General features: G+C 56.8%; 4 protein-coding genes across 4 annotated transcripts; all 4 read right to left on the reverse strand.

The window, feature by feature from the left end:
- Window positions 1-814: 814 nt before the first annotated feature.
- VDAG_05878 (DNA polymerase epsilon subunit C) lies at window positions 815-2,101 on the reverse strand (the record flags this gene model as incomplete). The annotated part of the gene is made up of 1 exon (XM_009655275.1): window positions 815-2,101. One exon carries the CDS (start codon window positions 2,099-2,101, stop codon window positions 815-817), a length of 1,287 nt encoding a protein of 428 aa, XP_009653570.1.
- A 2,810-nt stretch (window positions 2,102-4,911) lies between these two features.
- VDAG_05879 (alpha/beta hydrolase fold protein) lies at window positions 4,912-6,207 on the reverse strand (the record flags this gene model as incomplete). The annotated part of the gene is made up of 2 exons (XM_009655276.1): window positions 4,912-5,775; window positions 5,827-6,207. 2 exons carry the CDS (start codon window positions 6,205-6,207, stop codon window positions 4,912-4,914), a joined length of 1,245 nt encoding a protein of 414 aa, XP_009653571.1.
- Window positions 6,208-6,885: 678 nt separating this feature from the next.
- Window positions 6,886-9,476, reverse strand: VDAG_05880 (uncharacterized protein; the record flags this gene model as incomplete). The annotated part of the gene is made up of 2 exons (XM_009655277.1): window positions 6,886-9,128; window positions 9,245-9,476. 2 exons carry the CDS (start codon window positions 9,474-9,476, stop codon window positions 6,886-6,888), a joined length of 2,475 nt encoding a protein of 824 aa, XP_009653572.1.
- Window positions 9,477-12,085: 2,609 nt separating this feature from the next.
- VDAG_05881 (uncharacterized protein) lies at window positions 12,086-13,056 on the reverse strand (the record flags this gene model as incomplete). The annotated part of the gene is made up of 1 exon (XM_009655278.1): window positions 12,086-13,056. The coding sequence occupies one exon, from the start codon at window positions 13,054-13,056 to the stop codon at window positions 12,436-12,438; it is 621 nt and encodes a 206-aa protein (XP_009653573.1). The 3' UTR covers window positions 12,086-12,435.
- Window positions 13,057-15,601: the final 2,545 nt, after the last annotated feature.

Genomic DNA, 15,601 nt, shown 5'->3' on the forward strand with positions numbered 1-15,601 from the left:
GTCGTGAGCCTGTGCACAGCACCCGCTCTTCCGTCTACGGGGGCGCGTCTGCCCCCGCACACCTCCTCCACTCCCCTCCCCTTCGGCGAAGCAGAAACACGAGGGACGAGCAGGGAGAGCCACCTTTGCCGTTCATTATTAGGTGACATCTGATGTCGGTTTGGCCTCTTACTTCCGAGTTCTTGGCCGCCAAGTCTCGTTTCCGAAAGGGCTAGGGTGGTATGCGTGCTCCATGAAGGACTCCGCTACGCGCATTTTTTTTGCTTCCACTCGGATATCTACATGGGCCCCGAACCCCGTTGGATGCCTCCCGCGACCACTTCTCGCACCCTTCAGTCTCATCTCTGCCGATCAAGCTGCTCCCTCTACATCCTCGACCATGGCTTCCCATGTGACGGAAGTGAGATACGTGACAGGAACAACGTGTCAAGTAACATGATGCCTCGAATCTTAGAGGAAGGGAGAGAAAGAGAGAGAGAGAAAATCTTCATTGCATGCCGTTCCAAAGACCCAAATGGCCTATAGACCTCAACGCGCGCTAATCCGACCTCAAGGTCCAAGCTACAGAAGGAAGGCGTCAGATGCCTTGCCCCGGTGTGCCTCTTTTAGGGCACCTGAGCAGACCAAAACGCCGGTGTAGATGCTCAAGTCGCAGCGAGGGTAGCCCCTCCCGAACGCCCAAATCCGTCCGTTCCACCAATCCGTCATGGAGAAAAATAAAAATAAAGATACCGTCATCCCTCATAAGCCGTGTCATTCTAATTGGACAAGACCGTCAACGCATGAAAGCTTCCCTTCGGGCCTATGCGGCGCCTCACGTGGCTGCCTTCTTCTTGCGACCGCCACGCACTTTCTTCTTCGGCTGCTCGACCTCCATCTCTTCCTCGGAGCTGGTCTCGGCCTTGTTGCCGCTGCCGCCTCGCTTCTTGTCGTCCTCTCCTACCTTGGCCGCAATGTCGGCCAAAAAGTCGTACTGACCGTCCGTCTCGATGACCTGCTTGAGCATTTGCGCCGTGACACGCTTCGAGTTTTTCTCCTTGGCAATCTCGGCACCGCGGGTGACGACGTTGATCATGAAAATCTCCAACGCCTTGCCCACGGCGATGGGCGTCTGCTGGGCTACTTTGCCGACCTCCTCATCCGCCTGCATGATGCGCTTGATGCGCGCCGTCGGGAACTTGGTACGCACCGGCGAGGGATCAATCTCGGGCGGGGGCGGCGCCTGCTGGGTGTTGCGACGCGGGGGCATAGTCTCTTTGCGCTGCTGTTCCTGCAGCGAGGGTGGGATGTATTGCGGATGGGAGAGTGTTCGGTGGTGTGTGTTGCCGAAGTGCGGCGCGGCACCAAAAGACTCTTGCTTTATATAAGCTTGATGCGCAGGGTGTGTCTGCGGCGGCGGCGGCGGTTGTTGCTGCTGCTGGTACTGGAGAGCCACAGAAGGTTGGTGGCCGTAGAAAGCTTGTGCAGAAACAGCTGCTGGACCAGGTGGCGAGGCTTGACTTGGCTGTCGCGGTGAGAGCTGTTGCTGTTGCAGGTGTTGGGCGCGATGATGCTGCTGCTGCTGCTGCTGATGTTGCTGCTGCTGGTACTCGGGAGGAAGGTAGTGAGGTTGCTGAGAGGCGGCCTGTGGTGGCGAATACGGAGGCTTGTGGTGGTATTCACTCTTGATGGCGACAGGCCGGTAGTGGGGCTCCTGCTTGACAGATCCCAGGCCGATGTTTGGAGCTTGTGCAGGTCCAGGAACTGTAGGTCCAGGAGCTAGAGCGGGCGGGTTTGTATAGGGTTGGTGGTGGTTGTTGGGCGGGCTAGGAAGTTGTTGCGAATGGGTTGGGTACTCATAGGGTGCGGCCGCAGCCTGCAAGTGATGAAGCTGTTGCTGGTGGGGGTGGTGCAGGTGCTGGGGTTGTGCGTGCGGGTGCGGATGTTGTTGCGGTTGCAGTTGCAGGTGTGGTCCTGGTCCAGACGGGTGCAATGGCGGTTGCGTTGGTAGTGGTAGCGGTGCTGCTGCTGCTGCTGCTGCTGGAGGGGTGCGCGAAGTGGGGGCTGCCGAATAGAAAGAAGGGAGGTCGGGGGACTTGGGCGCGTACGGTTCCTCTGCCATGTTTTAATGTTTTGGGGGGGGGGGACAACTGGGGCCTTTGGCCTTTAAAAAAAAAGCGCCTCTAATTTTTTTTTTCCTTGGAGGGGTAGCCGGCCTTGGTGGGTATTTCCCAGTCTCAAGTCCCAGCTGGATGGATTTTTTTTTTGGTTTGATTAGCCAACCAGGGGAAAGCTTATGATGGCTTGCGCTTCGAGATAAAGGGAAGTCTCCTCCCTACCCACTCGAGTGATCTTAAGGTATAAGTCTCTTGGTGCGAGGCGAGGGAGGAACTCTACCTTGGCGGCTGTGTTCGTGGGGTTCGAGTGGAAAGAGGAACGGCGCAAGGACACCACAGCTCGGCTGCCGGCCGGTCGCTCCGGGGCTTGATATGGAGGGGGGGACGGCGGCGATTTGACGAAATGGAGGTTCCGCGTCTCCTGCGAATTCACGGTACAGACGCAGCCCGACTTGGGAATGTGGAGGCAGAGTCCGATTGGAGATGGCAAACACACCGCCACTACGCAAGACAGCGCAGTCTGCTGAAGGAGGACAAGTGCGCTGCAAGGAACTGACAGAGGGCCCTATCAAGAGGTGTGATGAGGGGCGCAACTCGCAGGACGCAGCAGGACTATGCCTCTAGGTACAGCAGAGTGTGCACAGAGCGACTGGGCGCCAGGTGGGACTAGCTGGTGCCTCTCGTGTCCTGTCTTCGAGAATGGTCTCCTTACAAAAGACCGGGGGGAGGATGGGATGAAAGCTCCGAATGGCTGCTCTTCCAACGACAGGAATAAATCCGACAGTCTGGATGTCTTTACCACGCGAGTGGGTTGGGTTCGACCAGTGAAAGCAGGGCCCCAAACCGACAAAGCCCAGCAAACGCCAGTCCCGAGGGAGCAAGAGAAAGCTCGACGGTAGAGGGGGCGCTGGACCCAAAGGTGACAGGGCTGATGAGGAGGATGCTTCGAGCTCGAGGAACCGCTAGTCCTATCCTGGTGGTGTTGTGTGGTCGGTGCGTCGACGCGTCTCCGTGAGATGACGGGATGGGTTCTGATCGCGATTTGGGTGGACTTTGGTGGGGGGCCAAGACGGCGCTGGTGTGGTCCGTTCGTTTCCTCAGAGAATGGGAACTCAAAGGCACAGAGAGAGAGAGAGAGAGAGAGAGCCCAGACCGAGCAACTCGAACAAAGGGAATGAAGAAAAGGAAGTACGCAATAGAGATGAGAACTCAATCAGGCCTTTCTGAAAGATGAAATAATAAAAAGTGTCGGTCTCTCTCAAAAGTAGCAGAAGTGATGACGCTAACCTCAATGGTCGATGACGGCAGTGGTCAAATCAGGAGAGTACATTGTCTTTGACGGTGGAGGACGGTCAGGCAGGCAGGGCGTCCGGGGGGGTCCGACTTGGGCGAAGGGAAATGTCGCGTTTATATGCGCATCGTGGGTGAGAGAGTCTTCCCCTCAGGCCCCTCTCCCCTTCAGGCGCACCTCTTGTACACCAGCAAGAACAGCTCCCGCTGGCAGGGGGGAAGGGGGGGAGCACACGCTCAGCCGCCAGGCCACAACCGGCAGGGATCCGCAGGAGTACCGCCCCCAACCACTCACATCTCGAGGCAGGATGGTGCTTGCCCAGTGCTAGGCTTGACGCGCCAGGTTAGGTATGAACGATGATCGACCGAGCTGCTCCTGCCCATGACAGCCTTGAATTTTTTTGACTTCGTACAGAGTGCATTGTACCTACCTACCTACCTACCTTACCTTTAAGGTGCCTACCTTAAGCATCTTGCGAAGTAAACCTCATTAATATCGTCCGACGCGAAATGCAAACCAAGAATATGCTGCGCTCTTAGCATTCTACCACCCGACGTGGTCGCAGCTCGAGCTCACGTTCGCTTGTTGGAGAAGCAAGATCAGGGCTCTGGCCTCTTACCTCTCTCGCACCAGGCACAATCTCTGTCTCGAGGCTCGGACTCCCTGCAGCATCGGGCGTTCTTTTCACCACATGAAGGGCAATTAAGCATGTCACGCTCGCTGCGCATCTGCGTCAGAGTCCCTAGGCATGCTCGGTTGCTGCCTATTTCAACTCGCCATGCATGCGTTTGGCCTCTTGTCTGACGGCTTCTCGGTGACTGCCACTTCTGCCCGGCATGATACTGCGACCGACACGACGCTCTCTATCCACCTACCCAGCCATGTTGCCAGCAGCCATACCCACATGCCTTACTCAACGTGTTCGCGGACGGCCTGGAACTTGGGCGTCTCACCCTAATGACACTCTTAGAATCTCAGTCACGTTCCTTCTGGACACGACGGCCCATCCTTGCCTCGAATGAGCAGCACGGTCGCCATCCTCGGTACCACGCGTCAACAAGCTGATACTACAAGCTGCCTTGCCTGTCGTCAGTCAGCCAGTCAGCCAGCATCAGGCCGTGGCCTCAGCTCCCGACGAGACCCACGCAAACTGCACCGGCGACTATTTCTAGTGCCATCCGAAGAACGCCCGACGCACACGCTGCAGGTCAACAATTGTGCCTCCAGCATGCACGACATGGCCTCGCCAATGCGCGTAAAATCGGCAGAACAATTCCATAGGTAATGGATCCCCGTCTTCTATCAAATCCCCGACCCCTTCCTCCCTACGTATGATGATTACAAGATGAGCCTAAAACGCCCGAGACCGCTCATCGCACCGAAGACCGCAGAAGCCGCGCCGCGCTGTCGCCGGCCCTGGTTTTGAGGTTCCTTGGTCGAGGTCTGAGACGGACCAGAATAACTTGATCTAATCTGACACGCCCATCCCTTCTTGCCCCTTTCCTCCTCAGTCGACCCCACTCGTCAGAGTATGTGTTTTCTAATGGATACAGTTAGCGTTCTCAGCCCCCTCAGCCGCTGTTCCTCTGAGCTCGACAAGAATAGCGACGCCACAGGCCACGCGTGGATCCCTCCCGTCTCTTTGCGGCTGTCCACTTCGGCACCGCGGACAGCTGTCTTGATGAATTCCTGTATCTCGGGCGCAAACACCTCCTCGGACCCGTACATAACGAAGAAGCCGCAGCGCGGACTGGCATTCGCCCACAACTGACGGTCCGTACACAGGCCCGGTGATGCCGTGTGGTCTGATATGTGGTCTCGGCCGGCATACTGCATGGCGTACTCGTGCAACTGATACTTGTCGAGATAGTCACTCGTTGAGTTGTCGTGCTTGGCGGATATAAGCGTTACCCACGGTGAGATGAGGACCGCTAACCCCGGCAGGGGTGTCTCGTATGCGCTCCTCCAATACTGCTGACGCTCGCTGTTGGGCACCTCCTGCTCGGACTTCTTTTTACACGCCCTTGCGCTGCTCAACTGCCCAAGTTCCAAGAGCATCGTGAGCACGAGTGTGCCTCCCGCAGAATCTCCTCCCACTACCACCTTCGCGGGATCTCCCACTGCAGAGAGAACATGTCTGTAGCCTCTCAATGTCTCGTGCACTTGCGTGGGGTACGTTTGGTCGGGCACAAGCGAGTACTCAAGCGCAAAAATGGCCGGGTTGCGGTACCCAGCTTTGCAAAGCAGCGCATGCCACGCAAGCAGAAATTCAAGGTAGAAGTATGTCGATCCCATGGCGAAGCCGCCACCGTGCACGTAATAGAGGACCATGTCAGGCACCATGGACGGGTCCGCGCTTATCCAGATGCCCCGAAAGCCATCCGGTCCCTGTACATTGTTAGTTGCTGATCAGTCGTCCATGGCGAATTCTCGACTCACCTCCTGCTTGTACTCTTTCCACGTGACGGGCGACCTCACAAATCCATGCCGCGCCATCCTCCACCGTAGAAACGGCAGCGCCACAGCCTTGGAGAAGAAGACGCGCCCAACATTGGCCGGGATCTCCGCAAAGGCATACCGCACACACCGCACGACGAGATCCTCAAACAATGTCGCCCGCGCCACGAATGGCGACCGCTGGTCGCGTCGTAGGATGAACCTCTCCTTCACAAGCGATGCCGGCATGCGCAACACCAGAAAGGGCAGAGCGCGTAGCGCGAAGTAGGTTGTGCGGAAGAGGCCAACGTGGAGGATGAGCTGAGGAGCAAGAAAGACGCAGAAGACGGCGCAGTCAATGAGGGATACGGGGCCGAGAATCATGTTTGCGACGTGTGAAATATCATACGGTTCGCCGAAAGAGAAGGTGAAGAAAAAGAAAATGTGTGTAGAAATAGGAATTCCAATATATTGAACGCATTCGTATTGCGAGAGGCTCTAGGTGGCTAGGTGATGTTTGAAGATTGTGCAGATCCCGGAGCGTGCATTGGGAACAGTGTCAACTGGCTTTATGCGTTGGGTACCTTTGTCGTCTCTCAGGGTGCATTCGCCATCCCGGCGGCTGAATGACAGGCTATCACACGGCACGCTCGCACGAAGCAGTCGCATTGAACATGTGAAACCGCGCAGGAAGAGGTCCTGGACGAGATGGATGATGGTGAGATGAAGTCGCGACTGGCGCAGGGTGGTGACGTAAGGCACTTCGTCGCCCATGGCCTGGCGTGTCTCGGTACCTACCTTGGTCAGGGAGGCGGTTTGGTGTACCGAGCACGACTCGAGCATCTTCTAACCTCAACAGGATGCCAAGGGGGGGCCATCTACCGCCTCGTGAGTTTGGTAAGGTCGGCAGAGGGCTATTGTTTTCACCAATTGCATCGTAGCCTTGGGAGTTCGAGTTACCTCTGGGCACAGATTAATGATGCTGATGTACATATTCTTCGATGCATGTATGCTAGGTGTCGTGTCGTCACTTTCCTCGCTCTAGACGCCACGAACAGCCATCTAGTGATCTCCGTACGCCATGTTACCAAGCCAGAGAACTCCCATGATCCCCGCGACCTTCCACTTGGGATCGCTTCCCGGAATGGCTGTGTCTTCACTTCGAACTCCTGCTTCCTCATCATCGACATCCTGCCATGATTGGCCCGCAGCTGCCTGTTTGAGCCTGCCGCCCGTGTCCTCCGACGCTCGCCGAACTGTGATCCATGGCCCTTGATCGCCCGCCTTTGGCCCAAGCCATTGTGCGATCTTTTGCGTAGAGTCCCTGCATTTGATAGCCGCCCATAGGAACACAATAGTTAGGACTGTCAGCTCTGCCGGTCTGGCGAGCGAACTGGCCATGGTTCCGTGCCGGCCTCCTGAGCCGATCCGGAGGATGCTCGTCCCGTCGCCGGCCAGCCAGATGTGAGTCTTCAGGATAGATGTCTCCAAGGAGATGCGACCAAGCGCTATAGCTCCAGCCATATGACGCTGCCTCAGCCCACGATGACAATTTCGGACAGCCAATATGGCCAGGACCGCCCATGGGCTTGCGTAGGGATGGTAGGCATCGTAGGCACGGTTGTCGCTGTCTGAATTTGCTGCAAACCCCAATACCCCGAGTGCGACGAGGTATAGACCGGAAAACCCAATCCAGATTGATTTGACGGAAATCGCATCTTTGCCTGGATAGATCATGCCAACGAGTTCCCGGTCCAGAGCATAGTTGAGCCTGTCGAGCGGAGAGCCAGTGTTGACTAGTATGCTCTTTCCTCCATCATCCTGCTGCTGCTGTAGAACCGTGAAACGATGGACCACCGCTGCGAACAGTACGCCAAACATGGGGATGAACCTGTCAAGTGAGACGTAGAGATGCACTTTCTGAACGTCCCAAACAACACCAAAACACTTGTTCAGGGCCAGAAGAATGCCACCGACGACCCCTGGGGTTTCGATGATAACAGACGTCATGACACCGGCTGTCAGCACCTTCACCACGAGCAGAGCCAGGTTGTTGTTCAAGTGTCTGAAGCTTGCCAATGTTGCATAGGTGACAAGGAACCAGAAGCTGGCCAATGCAGAGAAGTACTGCGTAGCCCATTGGGCATCCAACATGAACGACAAAAGACAGCTAAGAACATTGAGTCGGCATAGAATATGGGCTGCTCGTGTGAAGGAGAAGTCCTCGGTTCTCAGAAAGTATCGTGCGTGGCCATAACATAAGAAAAAAATGTAGGCAGACACAGATAATCGGAACGGTAGGTGCATGGCCGGTATCTCCGAAGCACCGTGAAAGTCGTATAGTAGAAGAAATCCTTGCATCAGGCCTTTCAACTCTTCCGTCTGGACGCGGCCTAGGAACGACACGGGCTTGCGATGTACTGGCGTCAGAAAACCCGCTCGACTGGATCGGACAGAAGCCGTTGCTAGAACGGCCAACAAAAGGGAGGACCATGCGACTGATGAAGCGTCAAATTGCTTTGCGTTCTTGTCGAACAGATGCGTTCTATCAGCGAGATAGCAATAACTGGCGATGGCGAGCATGGAAGCCACTGCGATCAGCGCTGTGATGGGACGTCGAGCTCCAGAGGCCTCGAAAGCCTTTTGGTCACTGTCCAACACCAACCAAGGGAGACCAAGAAACGCCAACACTAGGAGTAAAGTCTGGACTCTGGCCGGAACCGAGTAAGGAACACAACATGTGATCTTGTTCCTCGATGGGCTGCTCCTAGCCAGACCAGTATTGCAGCGAGCGTTAAGCATGATGTTCAGACGCCAGTCCGCTACCCTGTCCAGCACATGAAACCCGTCTTCGTCGTATGCGTCGTTGGGTCCCTCAGTCATAAGGTTGTAGCTCCACATGATATGCGATTGATCCAGGGAGGCAGAGTTCTCGAGATTCCAATTCATTGCTCTGATCTTTCCAGGCGTGATCTGCTCGGCTCTGCTAAAGGAGAGCCTGTCGTATGCGGGAAACTGCACTGGCGCAAGCACAACAAGATTGGACAGCTCGTCGTATGCCGCCTGCGCTTTAGATCTAGGGATACGGATACTGTCATCGATGTTGCCACGAAGATAGTGTATCACGGTATTGATGCCTTCGCTAAAGGTCCCAAGATATTTTGTGCCGGCATTGCGTGCAGCTGAAAGGCCCGGCGTGCCCAAGACAATGACGCTGGGAGAGTCTCGGCCCTCTTCCTTAGCTATCTTGTCGTAATCGGCTGTTCCAGGGTGCAATCTGAACTGCGATAACTGGCCAAAAAGGGCTGTGGAATTAAGCCACGGATCCCAGACGAAGTCGAGTTGTACATGGTGGACCAGAAAAGAAAGATCCACGGCCCTGTCCTGGACCAGGGCAAAACTGCGAGCTTCTCGCTCGTACATTTCTTGATCGAGACGTCTGAGGGCTGCCCAGAATAGCTGACGGATGGTCGAGTCGCCAGCAAAGACGAGGCGACGCCCGCCGAGGCAGGCCTTGACATCATCCGTGTGATATGTGTGAGCGGTGCAGCTGCTGGGGTGCCAGGCCTTGAAAGCATCCTCAGGATGATCAGAGTGCCCTTGGGGCTGCCAACTGCCTTCTGCAAGGAGACTTCTACACTTGAGGGGGTCATGTCGTCCTATGCGTGTTAATCTCAGTCGGTAGTGCCAGCACAGAGGTTGATGAATTACCATGGTAAAAATACTTAGAAGCTGCTGACACCAACAAGATGAGGATGGCGACGTGGGGCGCGTGTCGGACACAGCCCTGCAAGAACTTGGCCAGCGGCGCCAGTCTTTGATGGTGGCGCATTGGATTTCTGTGTATGCGATACCAGGATACAAGGGGAAGGCTGGTGTTTACACGCGTTGAATGGGTGGTGGCATCGCCACAGGCAGAAGATGAAGAATTGGGACGGAAAGTCTGGTAATTCGATGCTCTCGCTGCGCAATAATTTTTGACAAGTCAGACGTCCATCCTCAGCGTCCCTTGACCAGGTCGTTCGTTGAGCATCAGGCAGGCACGCCCGGTGAACGTGTTACGTGGAAGGGATACATGATCGGCAGCAGTCAGGCAGACACATTCCAAAACATGGAAAGCTTGTTCGTTGCGCAAGTTCCATCAGCACGCTCTGCATTCCCAGCTATGAAGCAGCATGCTTCTCATTCTCTCTCTTTCCTCCAAGGGTATTCAGTGAGGCATTGAAGTGTGGTTCAATGGGAAACAACGCCGCCAACTGGGGAGTCGATGCTTGACAACCGAGCGACTGACTGTGGGCTCCAGTCCGCTGTTGCTGTCTTTCCACTGTTCCAGGTTCTAGGCGGATATAGTGGGGCTATATCCCAATCACGTATGAGCCGAATTTCTGCCGATGTCGACCTTAATTTTTCGTGCCACACAACTTCAACCCATTTGACGTCCACCATTCACCACCACCCGACGAACGCCAGGTCTAGCACGAGACGCCGTCACAATGCACGGCCTCCTGACAGCCATGGACAAGCAGTTGAGACATCTCAATGCAGCTTCAATCAAGCCGTTGAGTTTCCTACGTCTGAGCAAGCGCTCAGTTGGATCATTCCAGCCCACCATACCCTATCGTCCCTACCTACCTTGTCTTTTCCCTTGTCCGCTGCGGCCTTAAGCCGTCTCTTGCCATGCTCGGTCAGTTTAGCCCCCAGCTTCTGATCTTGAGCCGGATACACCCTGTCAACCTCCCTAGGGAGATTGATGGGGTTGTACGAGACGAGAATATCTTCAGGCAACTATCTTTGAGTGCGGAACCTTTCTCTTCCAACATGGAGGATTTCGCAATTAATCAGTTGGCACATCCCATCACATCGCGTGATCTTGAACCTGACAACGCAACATGCTCATTGATTGCCCAAATTCTCCTTAGTCCGCCCGTGTGATGCCCCTATTGTCGTGCGCCGCTATCCCACTCCTTGATACGTGCTCGCGCAGCCAAGACACGCAGGTAGACAAAGTCCGTCGTCTTGGCCGGCCTCCAAACGAAGGCTTCAATCTCGTTGCAGCCCAACACAAGACTTCAATTGACCGAACGAATGAATCATCCATCCCACGCTGCCCAGCTTCTCGCCCAGGACGCCCTCAAAAGGCTTGTCCGTGGAGACTTGGGAGCTCTCGAAAATTGACTCCAATAACAAACCCCCCCCCCCCCCCCCCCCTCTTCCTCAATCTTACCCAGAGCCAGAAAGCCAAGCTGCGCGCTCTTTCTCCCCCACCAATCGATGACGAGGTCCTCCGCCGAGACAAATGTCGCCATTCGTGTCAAGGTGTCTATGGCCTTGGCTTCAGGCTCGGCGACGCTCAGTCAGTCGAATCGACGAGTGCCATGTCCCTGGGGGGGCAGTTTTGGACCAGCGCGGGCAGCAACCTTGACGTCCACACAAGATTTTGACGCCGTCCGGCGCTTGGCCGTGTCAAGCTAAGGCCAATTTCACCCGTAGTGCAGGCCAGCCCCAGAAGGTGATCGCCAGCCACGATGCCACGGTAGGAGGGGGGGGGGAAGGCGTCTGCTGTGCCTCGCCTTCACACACTGTCCTCGGGCCAAAGGAGTGTGGGGAGCCGACGATGGCCTGATCGGGGAGGAGAGTGCACATTGGCGTGGTCTGCACTCCGCAAAAACTAGGAGAGGGATGGACATGACGTAAGAAAAAAAAGGACAGCGAGCGCAGTAGATCCCGGGGGGAGGGAGACGGTAGTGGAAGGAAGGATGGAGGGTAGACCACAACGGGAACCACTGCAGGACGGGGCTACGATGCGAGATGAATCATTGACTTCAACGTCCCCTGGCTAGGTAGAAAAGCAGGGGGATCACGATCAAGGATGATACCGTGTTGGAAGGTTTTCCGTCTTCTTCCTTTTTAGTTTTTTACTGTTTTGATTGATTGTCTCCAACTTGAGGTAATTAGATGTCCCGTTCGGCCATTAAGCCCTGAACTTCGCGAGGCTGCGTGTTGCCCGACCCATGCAGTCGAGACGCTGCCTTTCGCGCAGCCCATTTCCCCCAATGTACCGGTGCCATAGCGGGCTTTCTCACCCTTGGGGGTTCAGCCATTCGCTTCCGAAGCAGGAATGAAAAGGATAAACACTTTCGTCTGACGTGTGCTTTTTCACCTCCGCTTTCCTGTCTAACAAAACAATTGCCCTCGGTCTAAAGCTTTTGGGGGGGGGTGGTTTTGCTGCTGTTCCCTGATTCGCTCCTCGATGATACGAGGTAAGGATGATGGGTAGCAAGCAGATGAAAAATACATGTCCGGATCCTGAACGCCTCGCCTGTCCAATGCTGTGAAACACTAAAAGAGGAAACAATGAAAGGAAGTGAGAGATGGAGTAGTAGTGTGAGAGATCGGCTTTATGGGGTGTGATTTCTAGTCGTCATATGCAGTGGACGATCATCGGGTGTGATTGGCCCGTTGGAAGTCATTCCGCTGCATTGCGTCGCAGTGCTGTCTGACAGCTTGCCGTCGGATATTTAGTTTCTTTTCGCATCCTTGCCGAATCGTCGCAGGATGGTCTCGTGACTCGTTATGCTCAATGTGGAAGGCGAGGGCCTTACAGCCGCCTTTTTAGGCGAAGAGGGCAGGTCGCCGTTGAGCAGCAGCGGGGGAGAGGAAGTGCTCGTCAAAGTTGTCAAAGGGGTCCCTCTCGTCGTCATCGGCGGCGGAGGGCATGGGCCGGCTGCCGCCGTCGAAGGAGGGCATGCGCGAGGTGCCGGGGCTGATGCCGCCGTGGATGCTCGACCGGCGGCTGTCGCAGCGGTTGCCAAAGGTAAAGGTGAAGCCGGAGAGCATCTCCTGGTGGCGGAGGTTGATCTCGGTAAAGGGCTTCTCGCGGGGGTCGACGGCCGACTTGCTGGCCTTGGCGCCGCCTCCGTAGAGAGTGGGTAGGCTGAGGCCGGCGAAGAGGGGCTTCTTGGCGGGCTTGTTCTTCTTCTTGAGCCACGAGGGCACGCCCTTTTCGGGCCTGTCGTCGGTCATGCAGGGTGCCGGCGTGTCGTCATCGGAAGACGAGCTCGTGTTGCTGCTGGCGTTGCTGGACGAGTCGGAACGGGGCTTCCAGGAGAAGGTCTTGGCCAGGCGCTGGAAGGACGTGGTGGATGAGTTGGAGTGGTGGCCCGAGGCGGCGGAGGCGACATCTGATGCGTCGGACTTGCGGACGCTGCGGCGGAAGTGGTCACGGATAGCCATTGTGGTGGTGGCTTTGTCGTGTCGATGGGTAGATGGATGTCGAGGAAGCTACGGCCACTTATGGTGCACGGTGCTGCGTTCGTGATGTGCAGGCAGGCAGACTGGAGTGCGGCGTGTTGAGGGGAGTGATCAACAGGGGAGCTCGAGTCATCGGCGAGTAAGCAATGTGAGTGAATGCTTGAATAGGAAGACGGAGAGGCAATCGGTAGCGTCGAGGGGCAGGGCGGGATGGTTTAATAATAACACAAGGCTCCGGCAGAACGGACAGGCCGGGGGGACGGCAGCCTTAAGACGACCATCACGCAATGGACGTTGTTGGGCGTTTCCGTAGGGGTGGCAAGGTTGAAACCGGCACAGCCGTTCGCTCTTGCTGGAGTACAGTACCTACCTACAGTGCAGTAGATGGGGGGCAGTGGGGGGGGGGGGGAGGGAGGGGCGGCCTGGGGAGACAAGGGGGAGAGGTGGGATGCTTGGAAGCTGGAGTGTGGTACCATGTAAGCGGAGAATGGAGTCGGCTCTGCCCCAGACCCACATTCCCTCGACAAGTGATGCAAGTCTAGAGTTCCAACCACGTCTTGGAAGCGTGGAAAGCAGCAACCGTATTGGCGGAACGGTGGGCAAGCGTCTCAACCGGCCACCCCGGTCAACCCCGTCGATTCGCTTTTGGCTTCCTGCTGGCGTCGCTCTTTTTCTCCAGTTCCAACATCTGCTGGATCGCGGCGGGATGCTTCGGCAAGCTCACGCACCCCGGACGAGCACGCCGACGGCAGCCGATGGATGCGGAAGGCCGGTTGAGTGGTTGCGTTGCGTGACTGTGCGCGCCTGCCTACGCGATAGTGCTTTCCTGCGCAGATGCATCATCACGCCGGCCTGTAGTTGTGGGAGCGAGCTGGCTGGCTGGTTCTTGCAGTCCGCTGTGCTGGAGAAACACCAAGACTGCCCGCTGCAGCGCGCATGAAGCCCGCCGGGCGTGAGTGGACCCCCGCCCGCGGGCACCCAAGACACAGTGCCTGTGAACAGCCACTGCAGACTGGGCAAGGCAGCATTGCGCGGCGGGGTGCGCCCAGTGCGACACGGCGCTACGTCATGCTAGCCCGCGCCCCTCTCCGCCAAGATCCCGCCAAGAGCCGCCCTCGGTCTCCTGAGCGGGCAGCTCAGCGCTCCTTCAAGGCACTGAAAAGACCTCGAGAGCCTGAAGGAGGTGGCCCCCGGGGGTCTGGGCCCCCTCACTGACGCTGGTTGCGGGTTCTAGAAAGCGCTAGCGTCCTGCCCGAATCTCACTGGCGGGCCAATGAGCGCCCTGATGCAATAGACGTGCTGGTGGGGTGCGTGGGGCCCGATGGGTCTTGGCGATAACTGTCGCTGTCGCAAAGAGGAAGGACCGAATCCCTCTCTCGGGATAGCGAGGAAAAGAGCGCAGATGCAGACGATTGCTTGGTGTTTCCCTAAGGTATTTGCCTATCAACCCCAGTATTGTCCCAGAATGGCACGACTGCGGGACGCCCGTCTTTTCTTTCACGGCAAGCCAGACAGGTCTGGTCGGGGAGGTGGGCATCATGATGATGCAGCAGCCAGCCATGGACGTCCGTGGAGGATTTGTCCATGGAGTCATACGTTGCTGCATATCCATGATGCATCTCGCAACACCTTTCCCAGTCGTGCGCGCGGGCCATTCGGCAGAACAGCCGTCGATATTTTCCCTCGCGGAGGCATTATCGGATGCTTTCTTCCAAGCTACAGTCCCCGACTGGGCTGTCTCATCACACCTACGAGCTAGGCTGCACTGACGGTAAACGGCAGTGCGCTGACGACGAGGCAGAAGGCTCTTTGCCCACTTCTGTCCATCTGTTCCAGCGTCACTGGCCACTTGACAGCACGTTTCCCCGCCGCCACTATCTATCTCTGCCTCAACACCCTCCACGCCGTCTGTCGCGTTATCTAGGCAGCCCACCACGCCATCGCAGCGCGACGTAGTGTCGGGTTGTTCGAGGAACCGGCGCCCCCGCGACGGCACCAGAGTAACGTCGTCTCGGGTGTCGCTTGTACATAATAGACCCGTCTAGTCCATTCAACGGTGGCGGCTGTCTGCTAGGCTGGGGGTGGTGGTGGGTGGGTGTGCAGCCTCAACAATCCGGGCACCACTGAGAGAGCCTGATGTGGAAGCACACACCCTTTCCGCCGCCGCCGCCGCCGGGCTCACAGCACTGGGTGTGTGGCGCCCGTGCTCTGTCGTCGTAGTGCGCCGGGCTGCCGGATGGCGAGCTGACGAGCGAGCAGGTACCTGCCTCCCTACCTGTGCCGCCCCCCTGTCCCCTCTGACTTTTTCCGTGCCTCTTGTCGCAGAGAGATCGTCATATTCTGCACCAGTTGTCTTTCAATACGATACGCGAAGGGTTCCAGGTTCTCGCATCGGAGAGCATCGAACTATTTTCTGCCCACTGATCATGTTCCAGACCTTCAGTTCAGACACCTTCTACCTCTGGTGTCGAGCAATTGGCGCCGCACATCACGACCCTCTCTGTCGGCGCCATAATCTCCCGGTGGG

Source organism: Verticillium dahliae, genomic scaffold (assembly GCF_000150675.1).
Source record: "Verticillium dahliae VdLs.17 supercont1.11 genomic scaffold, whole genome shotgun sequence".
Classification (NCBI taxonomy): domain Eukaryota; kingdom Fungi; phylum Ascomycota; class Sordariomycetes; order Glomerellales; family Plectosphaerellaceae; genus Verticillium; species Verticillium dahliae.